General features: G+C 57.9%; 6 protein-coding genes across 6 annotated transcripts in view; all 6 read left to right on the top strand.

Annotated features, from left to right (window-relative positions):
• The window catches only part of LMXM_36_2880 (conserved hypothetical protein), a gene marked incomplete at both ends in the record, with an annotated part of 5,087 nt that extends 2,993 nt beyond the window's left edge, over positions 1–2,094 (top strand). The window contains one exon of the mRNA XM_003874591.1: positions 2–2,094. Coding sequence (XP_003874640.1) covers positions 2–2,094 — 2,093 coding nt within the window. The remainder of the gene's footprint in view (position 1) is intronic.
• Positions 2,095–2,906: 812 nt separating this feature from the next.
• LMXM_36_2870 (40S ribosomal protein S24e) lies at positions 2,907–3,320 on the top strand (the record flags this gene model as incomplete). The annotated part of the gene is made up of 1 exon (XM_003874590.1): positions 2,907–3,320. The coding sequence occupies one exon, from the start codon at positions 2,907–2,909 to the stop codon at positions 3,318–3,320; it is 414 nt and encodes a 137-aa protein (XP_003874639.1).
• An 850-nt stretch (positions 3,321–4,170) lies between these two features.
• On the top strand, positions 4,171–4,584 carry LMXM_36_2860 (40S ribosomal protein S24e; the record flags this gene model as incomplete). The annotated part of the gene is made up of 1 exon (XM_003874589.1): positions 4,171–4,584. One exon carries the CDS (start codon positions 4,171–4,173, stop codon positions 4,582–4,584), a length of 414 nt encoding a protein of 137 aa, XP_003874638.1.
• Positions 4,585–6,018: 1,434 nt separating this feature from the next.
• LMXM_36_2850 (conserved hypothetical protein) lies at positions 6,019–6,801 on the top strand (the record flags this gene model as incomplete). Its single annotated transcript, XM_003874588.1, has 1 exon — positions 6,019–6,801. The coding sequence occupies one exon, from the start codon at positions 6,019–6,021 to the stop codon at positions 6,799–6,801; it is 783 nt and encodes a 260-aa protein (XP_003874637.1).
• Positions 6,802–10,340: 3,539 nt separating this feature from the next.
• Positions 10,341–10,619, top strand: LMXM_36_2845 (conserved hypothetical protein; the record flags this gene model as incomplete). Its single annotated transcript, XM_003874587.1, has 1 exon — positions 10,341–10,619. One exon carries the CDS (start codon positions 10,341–10,343, stop codon positions 10,617–10,619), a length of 279 nt encoding a protein of 92 aa, XP_003874636.1.
• A 907-nt stretch (positions 10,620–11,526) lies between these two features.
• Positions 11,527–14,964, top strand: LMXM_36_2840 (conserved hypothetical protein; the record flags this gene model as incomplete). Its single annotated transcript, XM_003874586.1, has 1 exon — positions 11,527–14,964. One exon carries the CDS (start codon positions 11,527–11,529, stop codon positions 14,962–14,964), a length of 3,438 nt encoding a protein of 1,145 aa, XP_003874635.1.
• Between the last annotated feature and the right edge of the window lie 1,627 nt (positions 14,965–16,591).

The raw sequence follows: 16,591 nt of genomic DNA, 5'->3' as shown, positions 1-16,591 counted from the left end.
GCCATGCTGGTGCACGCGGGCAAGTCGGGAACCGCCGCCGCGGTGGTGCCGCGCCTTCACAACAGCCGCGGTGTCCTACCAGCGCGCACGCACACAACAGTGCTCGTGGCGGCGCAGCCTGCGCCGGGCTTGACAGAGTTCCTCGTCTATGCCATCGTTAGCGGCTTGTCCACCAACCTGGCCAACGTGCCGAACGTGCCAACCGCAGAGGAGGCGGAACGGCACCCCCATTGCCGCTGGCGTCTGCGGGCTGCACACCCAGCAGTGCAGGTGGTGGACGTCGATCTCCCCGGCGTGGCGCGGCCGCTGGCGTGGCAGCAGCTCAGCCTCAACGCCATCAACGCGCAGCTCGCCACGGCTGCTGCGGAGCCTGAGGACAGCGACAATAGCGCGCACGCCTCCTTCCAGCACTACGTTAGCGGATTGGACCCGATTTCGGTGGATCTTGGCGTAGCGCACGAAGGGGACAGCACCGTGTGCCTCAAGGTGAGCCTCAAGAACACTGGCGACTGCCCTGCGCCGTTCGATGTGATGCTGCCAACGCAGCATGAGGCTAACAGAGAGCGCTGGTGCCTGGAAAACACAGAGCTGGAAAGTTTGTACTACATCATTGATCGTGGACTCGTGACGGTGATACCGCAGCAGGGAAGCATTGATGTTGGGCAGACAGTTCAGCTTGAGGTGCATTACGTGCACAGCGAGGTGGGTGTCCATCGGCTGCCAATGGTGCTGCGCGTTGGCCGCAGTTGGCGGCGCGTCGCCGTGGTGCTGGAAGGACGCACGTTGCCTGCTGAGGTATGCGCGTTGAACTTCCACCACCAGAAGGTGTACGAGTTGATGCCGGTCGCCCTCGGCGACATGGAGCCGCCGCTGCAGTTCATCACGGCGACAAACCCGTTTGATGAGCCTGTCGAGTACTCGGTCGACTTGATGGCACTGCAGGAACAAGCGCGAGAGCACTACGGCTTCCCTGTGTTTCAGTGCGTCGACCCGCGGGGCACGGTTTCGCCACGCGGCACGGTCCACATTGGCTTCTACTTCAGGCCGCTGGAGGCGAGAGAGTACCGTGTGAGCGTCCTGCTGCAGACAGTGCAGGGAGAGGGCTACTACGTCGATCTGGTTGCCAGCGGCTACCACCCACGCAAGGTGACGGCGACGTCGGTGATGCAGTGGATCGACCATGCGCTGATGCAAGTTCCTGCCGTCCCGCCCACCCTCGCCGCGCGCGCGCACGCTGCGTTCTTGTCCGACGACGTCTGCAGGCTCGGCGCCGTCCCATACTTTACACTGTGCAGGCGCACCTGCACATTGCAGCTCGCCGCCGGCTGCCCGACTGCCATGCGCTACACCTGGCACCTCGATCGCCCGCAGCGGGGTGACGCACAGGTCGTCGTGCGCCCCTCCGAAGGCGTTGTGGAACCCGGCAAGCAGCAGACGTTGAAGATACTCTTCTACGCAGGCAGCACTAGCCAAGTTCTGGAGCGACTTATGACGTGCGCTGTCGTGCCTTGCGCCGCGGCGAGCGACGGGGAAGAAAAGCAGCATGGTGGCAGTGGAAGTCGCCATGGCCGCCGTACTAGAGCAACGCCGCTCCCTAGCCTCAACTCCTCGAGTGACGGCGGCAGCAGTGCCACATTCCTCAGCCTCCTTCTGCAAGCGCGAGTGATGCCGCGGGACGACTATGAGGCCCTCTACGGATCAGAGAAGCTGAATACCACCTACACGCCGCTCCTCTACAATAGCCACGTTGATCCGGTGTCCTCCACACTGTCACCAGTCGCCTCCCAGACCACCACAAGTTCCGCCACGGCGACAGAGGTGTGCTTCGTGAAAGGGGTGATGGACGAGCTGATCCGCTCCCTGGTCGCCGCGCCCGCCGTTCAGAGCTCCTTCACAGCCTTGTGCGCCCCTCGCCACGTGACGTACGCCAATATGCGAGTCCTGCATGCCGCGAAGGTCACCAACACAGAAGCCGTGCCCGCCGCAGCAGCGGCAACGCTGAGTCGAGGAAACGCCAGCTCTGCCGTGGCAACGGAGGAGGTACTGGAGGAGCTTCTCTGCAGCGCGCTTGCTGAGGCAGTCGCTGCCGTTTAACGCACGTCCTCTTCTCTGTTCACCCCTTTTTTTCCGCGTTCTCTTTTGATGTAAAGTGTTCAGCATGTAAAGCCCATTGGATATGGACTTACTCCGGCGTCTTCTCTTCTCCTTGTATGGGTGGGTGTACGCAGGTCTCCAGGCTGTTTGCCGTAGCCCGTTGCTGTCAATGGAAGCCGCTGTTTAGTCGCGTCGTCATGGACAAGATGCAACAGCTCCAGCAGTGGAAGCGCACAAACGAAAAGGAGGTGACGTACACCATGAGAACTACGTATAGGCATGCAGATGCTCACCATGGGCACGGTAGCGAGGCCATGGAGGTGTGGAAGGGGGATGGCCCTGTAGTGTGTGATGATCGTGCGACTTTGGTGCCACCGACGATGCCCTCCTCACCCCCGTGCCTACGCCTGCAACCATTTTCGCGAGAGGTATCTCCTGGGTGTGAGGCGTCCACGCGACAGGAGATGAAAACGTTTCTTTTCCATGCGGCCGTGTGGCTGCTCGTCCCTCCTCGTCCTCTTCGATGATCAGCGCTCTGGTCACTATGGGCGAATCTCACCTCGGCTGGGGAGGCGAAAGACGTTGGCAACGCCGTCGACGACCTCAATCCACGATTGATGCCCGCTTATCTTACTCCACACCCGCCTCCTTCCATCTTCGTGGATCATTCCAGTGCTTCGTCTTCTCGAACTATTTCCTTCCCACTCCCCCTCCCTGCCCTCACCCCCTCATCGCATCCGTTGCCAATCACATCCACGAAACACGCCTTTGCCTCGCCTCCGCATGCGTAGAAGAGGATTACAGTAGGAATCATGGTCTTTCAAAAGAAGAAGGCTGAGGTGTCTATCCGTACCTCCCAGTTCAAGGTGAACAAGCTGCTCAACCGCAAGCAGTTCATCGTGGAGGTGAACCACCCGCACTGGTGTGGTACCGTGCCGACGCAGCTGATCCGCAAGAAGCTGGCCGTGCTTTACAAGGTGCCGGATGCGAGCCAGGTGTCCCTCTTCGGCTTCAAGACGAAGTTCGGCGGCGGCAAGACCACCGGCTTCGGTCTGATCTACGACGACCTCGCGTCCCTGAAGCGCTTCGAGCCCAACTACCGCAAGACCCGCATGGGCTTCGGCAAGGCTCGCCTGCCGGCCCGCAAGTCGGTGAAGGAGCGTCGCAACCGCAACAAGAAGCTGCGCGGCAAGGCGAAGGGCAAGCAGGTGGCCAAGAAGAAGTAAGGCGCCGTGCCACAGCTACACACACTTTGCACCTCGCCTCTACTCTCTCCCTGACTCTTCTCCCTTGTGCCTACTTCTCCCACACGCACACGCGCGCAACCTGCCAGTCACTCCAGTTTCTCTGGGTGATCTGGTGGCCATGCCTTGCCTGTATATCGCTGCGTGATGGCGAGTCTTCCGAAGGCAATGGGTGTGGGTGGGTGGGTGGAGGGGGTCCGTTAGGATGTGTGTGCGCGTGTGTGTGTGTGCAGATCTCTGCTACGCCCGCAGCAGTCACAGTAGCCTTGGCAGACACTGAGGTTCCCTTCTCTTTGATTTCTCCTCCTCTCCTGTTCTTTCTGGTTTTGTTTTGCTCTCTCCATGTCATTTGACCCCCAAAGCAGCAGACAGACACGCAGATGCCCTCCACGTCGCCTGGGAGACGTGGTGTCTGGCAGCACCAACACGCCAGCAGCTGCTCGCCCTCGGCGAGAGCGAGCTGAGCAAAAGAGTTGAATTGGAGGGAGAGGAGCACGGTGGTGTGCAACGCGCTTTCGGGGTGCCGCGGCAGAGGAGGCAGTGTAGTGGCTCACCGGCCCACGCACGCATGTATGCCATGAGTCGCAGCACGCGCTCCAGGCTGATGTGTTCTCACCCTTCATGTGCAATGCCTGTCACGCAAATACCCTTCGAGCACGTCAGTTCCTCTCCCCTCCATGACGCGCTGCTCTGCGCCACTATCGCTACTACCATTTCCTTCCCACTCCCCCTCCCTGCCCTCACCCCCTCATCGCATCCGTTGCCAATCACATCCACGAAACACGCCTTTGCCTCGCCTCCGCATGCGTAGAAGAGGATTACAGTAGGAATCATGGTCTTTCAAAAGAAGAAGGCTGAGGTGTCTATCCGTACCTCCCAGTTCAAGGTGAACAAGCTGCTCAACCGCAAGCAGTTCATCGTGGAGGTGAACCACCCGCACTGGTGTGGTACCGTGCCGACGCAGCTGATCCGCAAGAAGCTGGCCGTGCTTTACAAGGTGCCGGATGCGAGCCAGGTGTCCCTCTTCGGCTTCAAGACGAAGTTCGGCGGCGGCAAGACCACCGGCTTCGGTCTGATCTACGACGACCTCGCGTCCCTGAAGCGCTTCGAGCCCAACTACCGCAAGACCCGCATGGGCTTCGGCAAGGCTCGCCTGCCGGCCCGCAAGTCGGTGAAGGAGCGTCGCAACCGCAACAAGAAGCTGCGCGGCAAGGCGAAGGGCAAGCAGGTGGCCAAGAAGAAGTAAGGCGCCGTGCCACAGCTACACACACTTTGCACCTCGCCTCTACTCTCTCCCTGACTCTTCTCCCTTGTGCCTACTTCTCCCACACGCACACGCGCGCAACCTGCCAGTCACTCCAGTTTCTCTGGGTGATCTGGTGGCCATGCCTTGCCTGTATATCGCTGCGTGATGGCGAGTCTTCCGAAGGCAATGGGTGTGGGTGGGTGGGTGGAGGGGGTCCGTTAGGATGTGTGTGCGCGTGTGTGTGTGTGCAGATCTCTGCTACGCCCGCAGCAGTCACAGTAGCCTTGGCAGACACTGAGGTTCCCTTCTCTTTGATTTCTCCTCCTCTCCTGTTCTTTCTGGTTTTGTTTTGCTCTCTCCATGTCATTTGACCCCCAAAGCAGCAGACAGACACGCAGATGCCCTCCACGTCGCCTGGGAGACGTGGTGTCTGGCAGCACCAACACGCCAGCAGCTGCTCGCCCTCGGCGAGAGCGAGCTGAGCAAAAGAGCCGAATTGGAGGGAGAGGAGCACGGTGGTGTGCAACGCGCTTTCGGGGTGCCGCGGCAGAGGAGGCAGTGTAGTGGCTCACCGGCCCACGCACGCATGTATGCCGTGAGTCGCAGCACGCGCTCCAGGCTGATGTGTTCTCACCCTTCATGTGCAATGCCTGTCAACTCTTCGTCGTTTTTCGCTCTACTGTCCCGGAAACACACATATGTGTACGTCCACGTACCAGCGAGCATACGCTTGGACAGCATCACGGCACAGCTGCAATCACAAACCTCTTTGCACCCTCCCCTCTCCCACCACCACCTTGCAGCTACTTCCTGCTTTCGCCTTTGCTTTTTTTTTGTGGGGGTGCTTCACTGTTCGTACACCTGCTCCTCCATTGAACAGCTCCCCCTCCCACGTACCTCATTTTCTTCCCGCCAACAGCCACGTTGCCTTCTCTCCTCGTGTGCGCGCAAGGCAGACCAAACATCGTCTGCTCCATCACACACGCACGCACACACACGCACACACAAAACGGAGGAGTGTCACAAACGAAAAAGGAAAAAAAGAGCGAGACGTAGTTAGTTTTCTTTCGCTGCGTTCGTGCCTGTCTGACGGACATACACGCCACCTTTCCCTCTCTCGTCCCCTCCTTGCTCCACACGTCCCCACCGTTTCCCTCTCCTGATAGACGTCTTCCTCGCTGCAGTGGGGCGGTGGCAAGCCGACGACACGAGATACGAGCATACACGAAGGGCTTGAGCTGAGGCGCTGGAGTGCGCATACGAATTTCCAAGGGAAAGGGGCAGGCTTAAGAGACTGCTCCCTTCGTCAAGCATCACCATCACAGTGAACAAATGATTTTGATCGCCCGCTCGCTCTCTGTATAACTCAACGCCTGTTTTCGCCGTCCCGGTCTCGTTAACCCTCCACTTTGCTCGATCCTTCCTTGCAAGAAAATGTTTCGGATGCCTGCAGTCAAGAAGCCCTTCTCGAGCCACCGGCTGAGCGATACGCAGAAGTCCATAGAGGACGGTGCGCCAAGCCCCTATGTACCTGCCACGCCGACGAGCGTCACAAGCGTGACCTTTGATTGGGCTCATGCCTGCCCCATCTACACCATCAAGGGCAACAGCGTTTGGCACAAGGGCGGTGGTGAGCTGCCGTACCGCCCTGTCATTGGCGATCTCGCGATGCGGCCAAACACAGGCAAGTACCTCTTCTCCTACCGCATCAACACCGACAACAGTCGTGTCGGCTTCTGCACCAGCTGCGTTTACACCAACGATGAAGATCTGCAGAATATAGAGTTCGGCAAGGCTGTTGCGATGGACGCGGAGAGAAGTGAGCCGCTGCTGGACCAAAACCTGGCGCAACCGAGCTTTCTGCAGGCCATTGGCGCCGTTCCTACGCCGCCTAGCAAGCCTTGGGAGGCCTATATGGATCTACAAACCTCGAAAGTGTTCGTGAACGGCGTCGAGAAGCACAGTTTCTGGCGTCTTTTCGTGCCCATCAGCGGCGGCGTTGCCTCCTTTGTAGTGGACACCAACGCCGGCGCGGTGCAAATGTTTATGAACGGCAAGTACGTGGGCATGATGCTGGATGAGCAAAGTGGGCTAAAGGGCAACACTGTATACCCCTGTGTGGGCATCTCCGGGTGTGACATGGCCAATCGCAGCATCGAGAGTGGGTGCATGGGTGCCTTTGTCGAGCCAGCCCATGCGTTCGAATGCCTCTACTAGTCGCCGGTAGGCTCTCTGCAACCTGGTGGATGCTGTTTTGTTTGTTCGCTTTTTCCTTTATGTGTGTGCGCTCTTTTCTTGCGGACGTTATTCTTGCCGTTCTCATTCCTACCAACCCCCCTCCCCCACCGCATCAGTCTCTACGCTTTCTCTCTCCGTGCGTGCAGGATGATGTATCTGTACGTGTGTGTGTGTGTGTGTGGGTGGGTGCCAGATGGAGAGGAAGAAAACACCGGGCGTGCGTATTACATTGGTAGTCGGTGTTAAATGTGTGTATGTATGTGTACCTCGGTGCCCATGTTTGAGTGTACCTCATCGTAGTCCATAAGAGACATAACTCGTTGTGTGGGTGCGTTTCCTTGCACTTTTATTTGCCGCCCACCCACCCCCCTCTTCCTTCCCCACGTCTTGAGTGCCGCCTCGGGTTGCCTGGATAGTGGGCGTGTGCACAGTAGTCTTCCCCCCAATCCCTTCTTTACTCAAGATACCGTGTATCTATTTTTCTATCTTTGTCTAGTGGCACGTCCATGTATATATGCTTATGTACTCGTTCACGTGGCTGTGCGTAAACCGTGTGCGACGCTTTTTTCTTTTTCCCGCTTGTATGTGTGTCCCCGTATGACTTGATCGACTCGCCTGTTCTCGTGGTCCATTTTCTTCCTTGTCGTCATACACCGTGGAGGTGCGAGCGACATGATCGCCTTCGCTTTGCTTCCGCACCACTCCTCCTCCCCACCGACGGACACACACACACGTCCCCGTTCTCCCTCCACATCATCATAAGTCTCCCCTCGCGAATGTAATCCTTTTTTTTCTTTCTCACTTAGGTGTCAGGGAGCGCGTGATTCGATGTACAGGTATCGCCCCCCCCCACACACACCTCTCCTGCCTTTACGTCTTCTGTGCCTTCGCGTTTCTTTTCGTGTGTCCTGGTGTTCTGCTTTCGTTGCCATTCTCGTTCGGGTTGATGTATCGATCGGCTCTCGTCATGTTTTCCGTCTCTTGTTCTGCCCGTATGTATGCTTCCATGGTTTGCGTTGATCGGCCATGTGAGGCGACCGCCGGTTTTGGACGACGTACGTGGGAGTGGTTCTTTGGATGTCTGTGCATGTGCGTACGTACCTCCTTTATCCCCTTCCCTTTGTGTATGTGTGTGTGTCTGTGTCTGTGTCTGTGTCTTGCGGTTATGAGGCTCCGTCGTTTTGCATGTGTCTTGTCGTGTGTGCGTGCGGGAAAGGGGAGAGGGAGGGAAGATATATCTTTACGATTGTTGTTTGCTGTGTGCCGTTCTTCCTTCGGATGTGTTCATGTGAGCTTGTCTGCCCTCTCCTTTGCTTTGTGTTTCCCGTGGGTTCTCTGCCCACTTCCGCGTTGCTGGTCTTGGTGGGGTTTTCTTTGGTGATGTTTGTCTGCGCTTGTATCGTCGGTCTTGCCCCAGTACACATGCACGCTCTGTTGGTGCTCGTGTGATGCGCTCCTCTTCTTTTTTTGCCCCATTCCGCGCACACACATACACACTTATTGGAACGCAGGCACTTTTAACGATGACTCGTTCTGTGTGTGTGTGTGTGTTCCTCATGTGATTCGATCTCTCCTACGAATGTTTCACTATCTGTACAACATACGGGGCTAACCCACCACTCGGTGCGAAACGCACTTCAGAAAACACAAAAGAACTTTAAACAAGCGGGCAAAATGTAAGGGACAGTGGCGGACACTGTAGTCGGTTGCGCTTGCGGTAGCACGAGCACGTGTGCTTGCTGGGTCGCCGTCGCCTCCCCGCCCCCTACTTCTAACTTGCAGGCTTTGCTGAGACTGCACTGCACGCCCTCACAGTACCACAGCACTTTGAATCTGCTGCAGATGCTACAAGAATACTCAAGAAGGCCCTGGCTCCCTCACTCTCCCCACTCACCCCTGCTGATGGGGAAATGGTGGAGACCTACATGTCCACTCAAGTCCCTCTCAACCATACACGCTGTCATGCAATCCTTCTCCGCATGCACCCGTTGTCCACGTGTCCTCTTCTTTCTGCCTCCTCTCCTTGTGGCCATTTCCCGTCTTTGTCTCTCCCTCTCCCCGTAACAAGGGCACGGGCGCCCGTGGCGCTCCGAGTCTCTAATTGGGTCGGTGAGCACGTGTGCTTGTGTGCGTGTGTGAGGTTCTGCGACCATGCAAAGTGTGGTACGCTGGGCTATGTCTGCGCGTGTGGGGAAGATCACATTTCCAAGCGGAGAGGTCGGTTTCGTGAGGGGAGGGCGGGGGGCACGAGGGGATGAGCGGTGAGGGGCACGTGGAAGAGGAAGAAACGTCTTCTGCCTGCCTCTCCCTCTCTCCTGCTCGCACCCTTCCCCCTCTCTCCGTTCTTCATACCTTCGTCGCTAAGTGCAGTGATCTGAGATGTTGCCGTTTGGTGGTTGCTTGTGTGTCCACATGTATCTCTCTCTCTGCGTGTGTATCACGACGAGGCCGGTGCAGTGCTGCCAGAGCCTTCCTGTGCTTGAGTTGCGGTGTCGAGGTGTCGTTGCCCACGGACAATCACATCACACCCTCTTCACTGCTTGCCTTCCTCCCCCTCCTCCTCCTCCTCCCTTCTACACGATGAACAACGATACGCTTAGGACACCTTTAGATACGCTCTGGCATACACGCATACGCACGCATGCACACTCGTGTTTTTTTCCGTGTGTGCCCGGGTGCGTATACTCCGTATGGCAGGGGGAGACGTACGTGAAAACAAGCTTTATCAATAACCTCGACTCATCTGACGTGTAGGGACTTCGAGGAGGGGTGAGAAGAAAGGCGTATTTGGAGGGAGGCGAGAACGGGCCGTGGCGGCCATCGAGTGCCACGACGGCGGCCGTATTCCGAGGACTAGACAGTTTCGCCGGTTGCTTACAGGTTTTCGTGTGCGTTGGAAGGACGCGTTTCCTCTTGTGCTCGCTCGGGTGTGGCGTGGTCTGCGCCTGCGAAGGTATCCTTCTCTGTGTGTGCTCAGATGGGATGGAGGTGTCGACGCCTCTCTAGGGTGCAGCACTGCTTTTTCCGCTTCATCGCCGTTTCTTGTAGAGCTTCTACGTGGGTAAAGAAGCTCGCATGCGTAGTAGCATGCAGGAGGGAGGACGGAGTGACTCCATGAACAGTGGCTTGCATGCTCTCCTTTGAAGGTGACCGCCTCCCTGCACTGCTGCTTGCAGTGGCTCCAATGCATGTGCCGAGGTGCCTTTCGACTCACTGCTATGCATGAGCCTCATGGGTGTACCACTGCTTTTTTTTAGACACCCTCTCGGGCCACATCCTCTCCCTTTCACTGGCCGTCTTTTTCCTCGTGCCTTACGTCCTGCCGCCTCGCGCTGCACTGCAGCTGCACACGCACACCCACACCTCCCCACAGACACACCCACACACAACGCCACTCATCTCGTATTCCATTCGCATTTCTTCAGATTGCCTTTCACCCCCTTCCCTACGTGGCCTTCATTGAAAATTAACAACAAAAAGAAGAAGTCTGAAGGTACACCGTGACGACGAACGAACCGATGAGCACCGTAGCCGAGTTGCAAGCTCAACTTGATGCGCTGCGTGCCCGCAATGCGCAAGAGGTAGAGGCGGCCAAGGCCACACTCACCAAGCTGCAGCAGGACCTCAACTATATGCAGGAGGACACAGAAGCTCTCTCGAGAGAGGAGGAGGCGCTCTGTAAGCAATTCGGCAAAGGTCGCAGCACGGACACTGCGTTGTCCACAAGTGAGCACACCAATATCATCGCTCAAGTGCTGAGTGCTCTCGTAGAGTGTGACGATAGTAAGTGCTGCTGAGGGAGCGAAGGGCACAAGGAGCGGCGCTGTGGTGAAGATCACCCTTTTCGGTCAGCTCCCGCTCTGGGATGCCCATCCCCCTCTCTATCTCCGCTTTTCCACCCCCATTACGCGCCCACTGTCTCGCTCTCTCTCTGGGGCGTCCGCGTATTTGTGTGTTTGGTGTACTCTTTTTTGTGTGTTGTTAATCTGCTCCTGTGCGCCTGCTGCTTGTGGTGCAGTCAAGTCCAAGCAGAGGAGGGGGGGGGTAAGAAGGAGAAAACCCCTTTAGTGGTGTGTCGCAGTGTCGCCTCCGGCACAAACAGAGAAATAGGACACCCCTGTCATTGGTATCGTCACATTCATCGATAGCTGTCACACCACTGCAGTGCGCTGCTTTCAGCTTGCTCACCCTCTGGATCTCTTCGCATATTTCGCCCTCTGTCGCTCCTGACGAAGTGGTCTCGCATCTCTTCTTCCGTATTGACCTTCCACTTCTGTGTCCCTGGTTCTGTATTTCCTGTCGGCGTTACTGCTTTGGTCTTTGACCTCTCCAACGGTGTTGTGGCTGGGTGGGCATGCCTACCCCCTCCCCCACCGTCCGCTGCATCACATCTCTCTGTGCCTGCATGCGCACTGTCACTCAGTTGAACGTCATTCTCGTGACACCGCAGAAGGGTGCAACATCACCGCACACCCACACACACACACACAGAACGGCAAGCGCAGTTACTACGGCGTTTTACTGTCGTCTCTTGTTTATATATTTTCAGTTTCTATTTTTGGCCTCGTGGAGGTCACCACCACGACCACTGCGTGCGCATGCGTACTTGCACAGAGACGGCGATAGTCTCTCTTTCCTGCTCTCTGCTCGGTGGCCAACCCCTCCCTCCCTCCCCCTGTTGACATCAGAAACGACACGGCAAGCATGGGTAGTGCACCGTCGGTGCAGGATCACCTGCAGAAGTGGGAGACCGCGCTCGGGGAGCTCGAGCAGCTCTGCTCGGTCAATCGACGCCTCATGGGCCAGGACCGCATTTACGGCAGTGGGGTCGCCTTGAACGACCCTCACAGGACCACGGATGACGAAGCCACCTCCGACCGAGGAGGAGCTCGGCGGCCATCATCTCTCGTTTCCTTCAGCCCCACCGCAACAGCAGTCACACCAGAGGGGGGTATGGGTGTCAGTGCGGGCAGTTTCCACAGACTAAACCGCAATAGCGCCTCGACGGCTGTCACAGCACCAATACCGGAGAGCCGCACCGGCTTTGGATTTACGGCTTACAGCGGCGCGCCTGGCGCCAGCACGGTGACAACTTTGAACTTCGTTCAGGGCGGTGCCACTCCCCTGCCTGGCAACGCGACAAACGACGCGACGAACAGGAGTGCGGGTTCTGCCTCGGTTGGTCAACAGCAGTCCAAGCACACCCGTCAGCAAGTCCTCGAGATCCGAAAAGCGCGCATGAGCCTCTTTCGCAGCTACGAAACTGAAAACCCGGATGCGCTCACTGACCTCATGCAATGCAGCCACTTCGGCGCTGCTGCCGTGGCTCTCTCCTACCTACTCGGCGGTGACGCGAACTGCAAGGATCGCCGGCGTCGCGTCACCCTCGAAGACATTTTCTTCGCCACACAGTCCCCGCTCCACATGCTGCACTCCGGATCGCCACATCTGCCGATCATGACGGGCATCATCCGCGAGTTCCTCGACGTCGATAACCGCTTCAAGGGCGATTACAGCCTAGAGGCGGTGCACCTTGACGTGTCGCCGACGATGGGGCAGGTGGAACTCGGCCCGAACGAGGTGGGTGACCGGCAGACTCGCATGCAGCTGCCGGAATTCCAGCGCCTTATCACACAGGACTGCGAGGAAGAGACGCAGGCGATCCGCATCGTCAACTACGACCCGTACGTGCTGGAGCAAGCGATGCTTGTGGACGCCTTCGAAGACGAAGACGAACTGAACTCCCCGCTTGCGACCTCCGTGCTAGGGCCGAATCCGCACCATATGGAGCGGCAGTACTCCCCACGAAACGAGGGTGCGTATGCAGTAGTAGTCGACGTTCGCAACGCCGTTCAGCTTATGGTGACCATCGCTGAGGGCGTTGTGAACGACTCGCTGCACGTGAAGCTGAAGGAGGTACCCGTGGCGTCCCTCTTCAAGGCAATGATGACGGCCAAGGAAGGCCATCGCGCGCACGGCTTCATTCGCGTGTTCAAGAAGGAGCTCAACCCGGAGTTCACCACGGACGAGATCAAGACGTTCTGGACGCCAGAGCTGCTCAGCGGAAAGGTGCTTGGCACGACGCAGCTGGGCACGAACGCCGTGGCCATCTCTCATCACATCAGCCCCCACATCGTTGGCGTGGCGTGGGCGATGCATCTGCTGGCCGGTGTTCGCCCTGGCACGCACGGGTACGGCAACGGCCTGCCGGTGTCTGACATTATCCGGACCATGAAGCTGCCAGCCGAGGTGTTCGTGGATGGCGTACTACCTCTAGAGCAGGTGTACGAGTACGCCGCCGGCTACGTGCAGCGGTCGAAGCGCGACGTGGACGTGCACCTCTACCCGGTGCTCACGAAGATCTTCCGCGAGGACGCGGTGCCGACGATATCGGTGTTCGACCTCGAGTCCATCCTTATCAACGTGAAGGACGCCAACGTGGACCCGGAGTGCCCGGAGCATGTGATGGTGATAATGTACAATGCATGCGTGGCGCACAATGTGCTGTACATTGTGGAAGAACCGCAGTGGTGTGTGCTGGCCGGCTACGATCAGGAAATGCAAACGGCCGTGCTGATCGATGCCCACCCGAAGACGTTTTCGCACACCTGGTCGTGCCCGCTGGATCGTCTTCACAAGGCCATGACCGGCAACGGCTACCTGATCTTCTCGAAGCGCGGCACGAATCCGGCGTCGCGGCGCGTTGGTGCCCCAGCCACGATGGCTCCCACAGTGGAGAGTCGACTTGAGCTAGTGGAGCGCCAGCACGAGCTGAATAGCTCTTGGGAAGGCAAGACCGCATTTGCCGTGCCGAAGGCGTTCACGTTTCCCTCGCTGCCTGTCATGCCGACGATGGTAGCCATGACATGCACCCGGCTCGGCGTTCCGACCACGTTTGACGACGTGGTGCAACGCCTTCCGTTCGAAATCTCTGCCCTGGTCATTCGCAACCTGACGCTGGAGATCATGCACGTGTGCCTGACACAGTACTTGCGCGTGGTGGGGTTGCAGGACGAGGTCCAAGTAAAGGCGTATCATGGGGAAAGCAACGCGGACGGGCTCCTCACACTGCAGCTGCCGCAGCTCGAGGAACTCATCCAGACGTCACTCGACGGAAACCATCTCCTGCTGTTGCACTTCGATGCCAGCCACCTGCTCGTGAACGGGGCCTCGCACCCGTTCGGTACCCTTGGTATGGTCGTCGGCTACGACGCGGGGCTCGGAAGCGTGCGCGTGGCGGACGCGAACCCCAACAGTTTCCTGCGTGAGTGGTCGGCACCGCTGCTAGAGGTGTTCGAGTCCGTGCTGGACAGCGATGTCACACGGAAGCAGCGCACCCGCGGCGTGCTGCGCGTCTCGCGTGCTGCCGCACCCTCGGCTGCGGCAGGTCCGGTGTTCGCGCCGCCGTGCAGCCGTCCTTTCCGCCTCGAACTGCTGCCCGTTCTGAACGTCTTCCTTGTTAGCCCCAGCCCCCACTTTCAAGGGATGTCCTTCGCCTTCTCGCAACTGGGATACTACTACAGCCCGGAGGAGATCTTCTACGAGGCGTACCTGAAGACGATGGATGATCAGCGGCGGCGCGGCAGCCAGGCCTTTGCGTGGCGTGATGTCGAGGTGTCGCTGTCGATCATCAACAAAAAGATCGACGCCTCTTTCATGGCGGAAGGGTGCCGGAAGTTCCTCGAATCGCGTAATGGACACCAGAGCGGGACCCAAGAGACGATCTCAGTGCAGGTTCTGGAGGACATCGACGTGGACGAGGAGCTGGACGAGCTTCTGGAGAAGTCTACGCGGTCCTCGGACACGGTCCTTCTGCTGAACTACGACGTTCTGCGCACGCACCAGCTGTCGAACCTCGGCCGCAGTGTGGCTATCGTGAAGAGCTACAACAAGGAGAAGCAGCTGGTCGAGCTGTGGGATGCCGAGTACGCCGTCTTCGGCCTCTCCTTTGTAGTAACGAAGCAGCAGCTCGTCGAAATGGGCGATCTGGAGAACGTCGGCTCCAGCCCGTACGGCTTTGTCCAGTTCAAGCGTGTTGCAGCCGGCGCCGCCCCAAAGAAGCTGGGCCTTATGTCTGCGCCATCAACACTGGAGGAGGAAGCCGAACTCGAGGCGGCGGCCACCGCGGCAGAAGTAAGGTGACACGGTTGCAAAACTGGGCAGCGCTGACTAGCCGTCGCTTGTGGTCGAGGATCTAAATGTAGGTCTCCGTTCGCTTCCCACCACCACCACCACCCCGCCCCATCCCACCCCTCCTTGATACCCAGCTGGATATAGCAGTTTCTCTCGGTGCTGGCGGCTTTCGGTATTCCTTTGTTCAGCTGAAGTCATGACTTTCCAGCAGGTCGCCAGTATTCGCACAAGTGCGGTGGCGCATATATGCAGGGCACAGCATCACTCGGTCGTCTGCCCCCCCCCCTTCGCTCTCTCTTGTGTGCCATAGAGGGAAGTGCCTTCTCGTCATGCGTATCACGCAGCAGCAGCGACGGCGCTGCGAAATGCCGCCGTCGCTCTCACTCCCTCTTTACATTGTGGCCGTCGTTTCTGTTGGCTTGTGTCTTTGTCTTACATCACCCTCTGCCCTCCCCTCTCCACACCACTTTCTTGTGTGTTGGTGTGGGTGTGTGACTACGCGCACTTTGCGTCCCCTTGGGCATCGAAAAGGGGGTGTGGTGTGGTGAGGAGAGAGGGACAAGGAGGCAAGGAGAGAAAACAAAACAAAAGAGGGGCAACGTTGTCGGGGTCTTTCACAGCCAACCAACCAAACGGGAGAAAAGGGAGGCGTCGTTATTACACGATTGTCAAGCAGCAAACCGGAAGAGTGCTCTGTGCATTATCCTCCCTCATCATGCAGCAGCTCACCTGCTGTTCTCCCTTTCTATTTTTTTTTCTCCTTTTCCTTCCCGTTTTTTGTTGTGTCCTGTGTTGCGTGCTTCCCGGACTGCTATCCGGCTATCCCTCGTCTGTGCTCCGACTCGCTGCGCGTTTTTATTTTTTCCATTTTGTATGCGTGTACCGTTTTTTTTGTGTGTGTGTTGTTGCTGCAATTGCCCTCTTCTTGTTCTCCACTCCCCCCCCCTCCACTTCCCCTCCCCACTCCCTCCCACACATACACACACACCGCCTCTTTCTTTTTTTTGTGCGTGTGTGTGTGTGTGTGTCCTCCAACGTTTTGAAGCCCCTGCCAACCCGCCGTGAGCCCTCCTCTCCCCCTCCCCTCTCTCCCTCCTTACCCTCCTTCTCACTCCATAGCTCATCTGTGTAAAGTGACACGGACTCGACAGCAACAGAGAACACGCACACACGCAATCACAAAAAAAAAGTAACCCCAGTGCAGGAGAGAGCCACGCATCCTCCTCACCCCCACCCTTCCCCGCTCGCGCCCTTTTTCACTCTGAAACAAGGCCGCATGCTCATCTCTGTTTCCCCTCTCACAATGCACCTCCCACCCCTCTCTCACTTTCTGTAGCACACTTATCACCCTATCATCTCCTCTATCCCCCCCCATCTCCCACCTCTAAAGTCGACCAACTTCGCTCTCTCACCTCTCCTGCATGTGTTGGCGTGCACTTGTAAGTGGTGCAGAAGGCTTTGCTTTGCTTTCTTTTGGTCGGGGGGATCACATTCATTTCCTCCTGCCTCGCCTTCTTGTGTGTGTGTTTAAGGAGTGCGTTACTCTGCTGCTACCTATCTACCTACCCTTCTGGCGCACTGAAGGCGTTCAGCTTCTGTGGGTGTGTTTGCACTGCGCAACTCGCCCCCCTCCCTC

Source organism: Leishmania mexicana, chromosome 20 (assembly GCF_000234665.1).
Source record: "Leishmania mexicana MHOM/GT/2001/U1103 complete genome, chromosome 20".
In the NCBI taxonomy this organism is placed as follows: domain Eukaryota; phylum Euglenozoa; class Kinetoplastea; order Trypanosomatida; family Trypanosomatidae; genus Leishmania; species Leishmania mexicana.
Note: the sequence above shows the minus strand (reverse complement) of the source record. Positions and strands in the feature narration are given on the sequence as shown.